Below are 7,978 nucleotides of genomic sequence, written 5' to 3'. Positions count from 1 at the left end.
CAGCCCATTCAGCAAACGCTGAACTCGCTTCCAAGCTGAGCAACAGCCCACGTGGCTCCTTCAATAGCCGGACATTAAGAAACCCCGCCCATAGGCCCGATGGGATTTGTAGTTTTTATGGTGGGCAAATGCTTCTGGCGGCATCACGAGATTGAGGGTAAATTCTCGCGAGAATTGGAAAGTGTTCCCGTCGCACTCACCTCTTGGGAAGAGGGCATGCCGGGAGTTGTTGTTTTAAAAGCAAGAAGGCATAGAGAAGCGAAGCAGGCTTAACGGGTCTAGGAACTTTGTTTCCCATACGCCCTTCCGGTGACCGTGGTCGGTCGAGTAGGATCCGATAGCTTCTGTTTGGTTCGGAAGGGAAAGAGGAATCAAGTCCGGATCGGGAGCAGCTTTGCTTCGGGAGATGAATGGCCATTAGTCCCCCCTCTCCAGGTAAACTTGAGCCTTGTAACAGCCTAGTTCGTAGGCCTCCCGCCTCTGAAAGGCTTTAAAAGTAAAGGTGCGTCTGAGCACGTGCAGAGTGTGCTGATGGATTGGAGGCTTCAAGGGGACGCAGGGGTGAGGGAAAGACCTCTCTTTCCCCAAGCTTTTAATTGCTCCTTGATTTGAAACATACTGATTTCACTAGCGTTATTGTATTTATTTTTTCCTTACTGCTTTGTTGTTCTGAGTTGCCTTGTGTGCTTCTGTCAGCAGAAAGGGGGTATAAATTTAATAGTAAATGCATATTGCAGGAAATTAAGGAGTTTTTCTAACAACTGCGCCCCCGCTGGGGTCTTTGGCCAGAGACCCAAAATTTCAGAATAGAGGGGGAGCTTTAGGGAACACATTTGCTGGCTGTCGGACCCAATAAAGTACCCGGGTGCAAATAAGCCACTCAGATCGCTTTTGTTGAGGCTATCCCGATTAACAAAACTTCTCTGAACTCTTATTTTCAGTGCATCTTCCTGTTGCAGACAGAGAGAGATGTACAGACAATGTGCGTTGGGAGGGACCGGAAGAAGAACACCAGAGAAAGGAACCTAAGTGCCATGCCCTCTTGAATAAAAACATTACAGCATCGCAGAACTCTGTGAGAGTGAAAAATATTTTGCAGGGACAGCTGAAAAATGCGTAGGAAGGCAAAATAACAATCTCAGAGGGAACCTTTTCAAACCTGGATGTCAGCTGGGATGAGTTACAAGTCAAGTGCTAGGAAAGAGACATAATAAAAGCTTGTAGAATATGGGAAGTCTGTTGAAAAGAGAAGGGACTATTATCCAGAAGTACCTTCCAGATGCATTGTACAAATACGTATAATAGTCCCTCAGTCCCCAGTTTAGCTTGTTAAATGGAAACTACAGGTAGTCCTCACTTAACAACCATTCATTTAGCGATGGTTCAGACTTACGACCATGCTGAAAAAACTGGTTCTTACATTGATGACTGTCGCAGCATCCCTGCAGTCACGTGATCGTGATTTGGGTACTTGGCAAACAGTTTCCATTTGTGATGTTGCAGAATCCCGTGGTCATATGATCACTGTTTTTGACCTTCCTGGCTGGCTTCTGTCAAGCAAAATCAACGGAGAACCATGTGATTTGCTTAACGACTGCTGCACAAAAGGTTGTAAAATCAGATCAGATTCATTTAATGACTGCATTGCTTAGCAACCAAAATTCTGGTCCCAGTTGTGGTCATTAAGTGAGGACTACCTGTAGATGGAAAAGGTAGATTACTCTTAAAGGAGCAGAAGCTGCTGCTGCTGTTCTTCATTGCAGATACTGTATATCCCTTTTTTTCTTGAGAGTTCAAAGCAGCATAAACAGAAGTCCCTTCATTTTACCCCTACAACAGCAACCTTTGAGTAGGTTACATTGAAAGATAATGACCAGTCTAAAGTCATCTGCTGAGCTCCAGGGTCCAGCGGAGACTGGAACCGATGTCTTCCAAGCCTAATACCTGAACTGGCTCTCCGGTTTTATGAATAGAGACTCAGCCTGACGTCTTGTCCCAGAAGCAGCGCCTGTGCTCCACGATGTCTTCCTTCTCACATTACACTCTGGGCCCCTGGACTGGCCATGTGATGCCTGACTGAGCTGAGAGGGGAGGATAGAACTTGGCCCTAGATACTGCCGTTCCTGGTTCCTTTATTCTGGACCAGGAATTCCTCAGTCCTTCAGACATTCTGAATTGATTTAGTTGCAAATCTCATGTCCATGGATATGATCAGGATTTTAATATAGGAGTCTCAAAAGGTCCAGCACTGCTGAGCTGCTCCAAAAAGGGGCCTTGAGACTTCCTGTTCCTCAGTGGAACGCTTGGTTCATGAACCAAACACAGAACGGTGATGTAGCAGGGTTGATCTGAATTAATATTCTGAGTTCTTAGAACTTGATGATATCAGGTCTGTTCTTTCAGCAGACTGCTTTGTTATGCCTTTCCTAAAGGACTGTAATCTGAAGAGGACCCACCAAGCAAAGCGCACTCGGGCACCAGATTGAGCTTTCTGGAAAAAGCTATCTGGACCGACCTCACTGCTTGCTAAGGCTTGGTCTGCTACCGTCTTGGCCCTCCCCATTGCTTTCTTGTTTTGTTCTTGCAAGATGGCAAGGTCTTTCTCCTGAAAGATTATATCTTTCCGCATAAGTGCCTCTTGGGGTGTGACTTCCTTTCCTGACATGGGTCTTCAAGGATCCTAATGTGAGGTGTCTCGCCACTCCTGGCTGGTCGCTGAGTTCCTGTTTCAAGAGGAGAGAGGAAAAAAGTTCCCACTGTTTTACTTTTCTTCCAGCCACAGCTTTGATGGATGCTTTGCCCTTCACGCTGGGGGAACTGCTCTGTTTGGGGTCAAGCCTGGCCTTCTCTGGCCTCTTTTATTACCTGCACAGGAAGAAGGCCAAGGTGGTGACCAAAATCCAGGTGCGACATTTATCCATTCATTGATTTAAAGCAGTGTTCCTCAACCTTGACAACTTTAAGATGTGTGGACTTCAACTCCCAGAATTCCCCAGACAGCCATGCTGGGAGTTGGAAGTCCACACACCTTAAAGTTGCCAAGTTTGCAAAACACCAATTTAAAGGGTTTATAATGTGTTTATTGGTTTATTTAAATAATTGCTCTCAAGCATTGCGACTCGGGGCAGCGTGCCATAAACCAGAGCCCCCAAAACAAGGTAAATAATTGCAGTTAAAATCCAACCAGGTATTGTACAATTGCCTCTCCCTTGCTTTTGAGAAAGCAGTTTGGAGTGATATTTGGGCTTCATATTTCATAGCATTTTAATTATTGTCCTGATAAAAGGTACAATAGCTTGCATTATCTTGCATCCATAAGCTGGATTCAGGTTTGCTAAGCTGTGGTTGTTTAACCATAGTTATGAAATCCCAGTGGTTGAAGTTTATACCATAGACTGAGCCAGAACCAAGCATTCCACATTATTACACAATGCACAGTGTAGAAATACAGCTGCACGCACATTCACCACATGGGAGAGGGGTTACCAGTTGACCTTGACTGCTCTTAATTCAGGACAGATGAAACAGCTTCATGCAATGTGCAGGGCAAGATCATTACCTCACGACTGGGGCAGTTGCTGAACACTAAACAAGATGGGTACTTCATCTGATATACAGGTAGTCCTCTCTTAATGACCATTCATTTAGTGATGTTTCGGACTTACGATGGTGCTGGAAAAAATAACTTGCTACCAGTCCTCATGCTTATGACCATCAGGGCATCCCCACGGTCACTTGATCACAATTTGGGCATTTGGCAACCAATGTGCGTTTATGACCGTGGTAGCATCCTGTGGTCATGTGATTGCCATTTTCTACCTTCCTGGCCAGCTTCTGGCAAGCAAAATCAATGGGGAACCATGTGATTCGCTTAACGACCGCTGCAAAAGAGGTCATAAAATTGGGTCGGATTCACTTAAAGTTCGCTTAGCGACTGAAATTCTGGTCCCATTTGTCATTAAGTGAGGAATACCTGTACAATAACAGGGCTTAAGGTCTTATGAGACAGTGAATTGGGAGTTTCCTTGGTAAATGTGTGAGTAAGCAAATATTTGAGATTCCAAGTCACCTTCGCTCTGGTCAAATTCTGGTATTGCCTCTTCTATTTATTGATTTATTTTTTCACATTCTTGTCTAGGGGGCTCCGAAGCTCCAAGTCAGTGCAAGTCTTCCCAGCATCCTGTCCGCCACAGGTACTAACTGCCTCCCCTACGTTGTCATTGAAGGTAAGAATTTCAGCAAGAAGTTTTGCCAAGATTTGAACGTGGAAACCAGCACACCAACTCCTCGGTCCTCTCCCTTTGCGTGTGTCATAGCGAGTTCAGCACCAGTTACCCTTGCCAAATGTCCATCAAGGAATCAACAAGTATCTGCAATAAGAAAGTATTGTCAGTTTTTAAATAGCTCGGTGGTCTGTTGCGAGCCAGAACGGCCTTCTTGGTGACCAACAGGCCAACTTGTAACTGAAAAGAGAATTGGGTCATAGGCTTACCATATATCTGCCCTGAAGCTGGGGAGTTCAGCAGGTGCTTTTTTTCTTTTTTTCTCTGTCCCTTTTCATTTTTGGCTTCAGAGCTATCAGAAGTTGAACTGTAAGGCACCTGGAGATGGCTTGTCAAGGTCTTCAGAAGGAAACCACCAATTCTATAGAACTTGGTGGAGGTCGCTTTTTCCTTCCTTTGCCCTCCCCCCAGTAAAGCTCTCATCTAAATCTGAAACGAATTGACCCAATTTAGTTTGAATGGAAGTGTATTCCCCAAAATGTGAAAACGTTACCCTTCCCTACTGATCTTTGGACACACACAATTCGGTGTACAGATGCAGTTTGGCATGTTCTGCTCTGACTTCATAAATCTGCCTTTTCTTTGAAAAGATTCCAAATGTGGAATGCTAAATTCTTGATCACATGAAATTGGACTTTTCTCCACGTCAGTGTATAGAGGGTGTGAGTGTGTATATTCAGTCCACAGTCTGAAATCAGGTATAGGGGAGCTTTTTATCAAAGAAAAAGAAAAATTAAGCTATAAATCATATATGGTACATGCAGAGTTCTTAATAGTACAGTAAAGCCCAATTTTTGGTATATTTTTTATTTGCTTGCTTGTTTGATTAGAGCAAGGTTCCATGGATCCTAGGGTTCCGCAAGAGGTCAGTAGGGATTCCCTGGGAGATGATGATTCATTTAAAAAAATATTTCAAATTCGGGCAACCTCACATTAAAGAGGTATGTTTCATTCTTTACTTTTAGTTTAGGAACACAGTTAATGCACATATACAGGCCTACCCATGAAATGAATATAATAATTCTGTAACTCCTGGCCTATCTTTGAGCCTGAATGGGCAGGGGTTCCCTGAGGCCTGAAAATTATTTCAAGGGTTCCTCCAGGGTCAAAAGGTTGAGGAAGGCTGGGTTAAAGTTATATGCCACTCCAGTCTTAACTGATTCTGAGCAATATACATACCCAATACAGTAATCAGGTTAAAACAATGCATAGACATATGTAATCGAAATACTCCAGGCACCACTAAACAATTAAACCATATAAGCACTTTCTTTGCAGGAGGGATCAGAATTAAACACATCCAGTCCCCAAAGCTTGCTGAAAAAGCCAGGTCTTAATCCCTTTCCAAAAATTGAAGCTTTGGGGCTGATAGGATCTTTGGGGAAAGGCTATTTCAGAGAAAGGGGCAGAGAATTTAACGGTGCTTTTCTGCCTTTAAAGCTTACTTCTCTTCCCAACCTCAAATTAACAACCTTTTCAACATTCAACCCTAACTGTAGAACCTGCTCAACGCGTGTTGGCCAGCGTCCCTTCCATAATATTCCACTTCCTGCGGCTTCTGAAAGGCGGAAAGGATCAGGGATAGCCATTCTGCTTTTCCACCTGTCCTCAAGAAATCCACCCACTTTCTAGAATTATGCAAACATTTGGGGCTCAGGATGGGTGGTTCTGAGCTCACTGGAAGGGTTCTGGGGCCATTTCAACCTAATCAGGGGTTTTCCGACTTGCCAACTGGAACTTCTGTTTTGTGTGCCTGTTTCTCTTTCAGGAGTGGTCCAGCCTGTCAAATCAGCCCTGACCAGCCCATACCACAAGGAGCTGCAGGGAGTGATTGAGAGACTGGTCCTGAAGGAGCATCGCTTGATCTGGAACAGCCTGGCCCGAAGCTGGTCAGTGAGAGGTCTTGGAGAAGAAACGGGGGGCGGGGAAGTAGGCAGTATCCTTGGTTGCTCACATTTGTTTGCCCGGTGTAGACAAGAGGATGGATTCTTTTAATGCAGAGAAGACACATGCCTAGCATTTGCTGGCCAGGTTTGATCTGTGGCCTGGTTAATGTTTCCTATTTCATGTCATCCCAAAGTCAAGGTCAATGTGGGAACCTGCAGGTCTAGGAGGACAGGCAGCCATCAACCCAATTTCAAAGAGCCACATAAACATCAGAACAGTGTTTCTCAACACTGAGAAACTGGTGGGTGGGATACATCAGAACAGTGTTTCTCAACCTTGGCAACTTGAAGATGTGTGGACTTCAACTCCCAGAATTCCCCAGCCAGCATGGGGAAGTCCACACATCTTGAAGTTGCCGAGGTTGAGAAACACTGCCTTAGAAAGACAGACAGGAAGAGGAAGAGGAAGAGCAGAAAGAAGGGTGGGACAGTTCCACTTGGTCTTCAGCCTTCAGGAAATGATCAGTGAATCTCCAAAATCCAACAGTTTGCCCTCTGTGAAGGAATAAGCGACATGAGAAAGTGGGGTATTGGTCTACTGTGCATAATGCATTCCCCAAGCTGGTTTTCAGCCTTGTGCTCCTGTTGCATGTCTCTGGGGGTAAATCTGGACTCATGATCAGTAGACCCTCCCTGGGCCTTTGCTGTGGCCTCCCCATCGATTGCTTTACTCTCATTGCAGGACCGACAGTGAGCGGGTTGTGCTGGAGCAGCTGCACACCGTCCCCTTTGTCCTGACCTCCCCCATCGACAAAACTGCAGAGTGGGTGAGTGTGGAATCGCCCCTTCAGGCAGTTGATCTGCCCCTGGAGACCGTCTACGAACGCTTCCAGCAGATGTCCCATGGCTTCAAAGACCTACTCAGCCACTACCTGAGCGGGGAGAAGCCGAAGGGCTTCCTTGAGACAGAAGAGATGCTTTTGGTTGGCAGCAGCCTGACTGGCATTGGCGAGCTGGTGCTCCGCCCAGATGGCACCCTCTGTCTGCAGCCCCCTTCGGACGGCGCAGGCTATTTCCTGTGTCTGGAGGATTGGCAGACCCTGCTGGCTGGCATGCAGTCAATCAGCAGCTTCTGGAAATGGGCTGCCTTGCTGTGCAGCCTTGCGGCTTCGGCAGTTGTCCTGCGTGCCCTCTGCCGGGCCCACTGGAATCGCCGGCTGAGTCGGGAGCGGGAGGCCCAGCGACGGGAATTTGAGGACTTCCTGCAACACCAAAACGACAGCGAAGAGCTGCCCCCGAACGCCTGCGTCGTCTGCCTGACCAGCCCACGCGAGTGCGTCTTGCTGCCCTGCGGCCACATCTGCTTGTGCTTCCACTGTTTCCAGGCTTTGCCCAACCCCTCCTGTCCCATCTGCCGGGGCCTCATAGACCGTGTGGTTCCGCTCTATCAGGCCTAGTGGGGTGGCCTCGTGTGCTTTCAGACACCCCCAAGGCACCACAAGCACAAGAAACAAGGACCCTGTCCACTGGCTATACAAGGAACAAGCATCCCAGTTGTGGGCGCAGGGAGGTCCAGTCTCTGGAGGCGTGTGATCTCAGAGGAGCCTCCCTCTCCTCCCTCTGCACGGCCACCAGATTCTCACTGTCGGGAAGCGTGTCCAAAGTTGGTATCTCAGTGAAAGCTGCCTGGACCATCTTTCCAGCTTTGCTATGCTGGAAGAGATACGGAGGAGTCCTCCTGGTGCTCTCCTGCTGTGCTGGGACCACAGCTCCCAGGATTCCCAGGCAAGCTAGGGGAATCTGGGAATT

General features: G+C 46.9%; 1 protein-coding gene across 1 annotated transcript; it reads left to right on the top strand.

The window, feature by feature from the left end:
- The first annotated feature begins 237 nt into the window (after positions 1–237).
- Positions 238–7,708, top strand: LOC134499627 (mitochondrial ubiquitin ligase activator of nfkb 1-A-like). Its single transcript, XM_063306365.1, has 6 exons — positions 238–435; positions 942–1,075; positions 2,777–2,904; positions 4,139–4,226; positions 6,052–6,172; positions 6,912–7,708. Exons 3-6 carry the CDS (start codon positions 2,788–2,790, stop codon positions 7,624–7,626), a joined length of 1,041 nt encoding a protein of 346 aa, XP_063162435.1. The 5' UTR covers positions 238–435; positions 942–1,075; positions 2,777–2,787; the 3' UTR covers positions 7,627–7,708.
- Positions 7,709–7,978: the final 270 nt, after the last annotated feature.

Source organism: Candoia aspera, chromosome 6 (assembly GCF_035149785.1).
Source record: "Candoia aspera isolate rCanAsp1 chromosome 6, rCanAsp1.hap2, whole genome shotgun sequence".
In the NCBI taxonomy this organism is placed as follows: domain Eukaryota; kingdom Metazoa; phylum Chordata; class Lepidosauria; order Squamata; family Boidae; genus Candoia; species Candoia aspera.
This window is presented reverse-complemented; position numbering and strand designations above follow the sequence as displayed.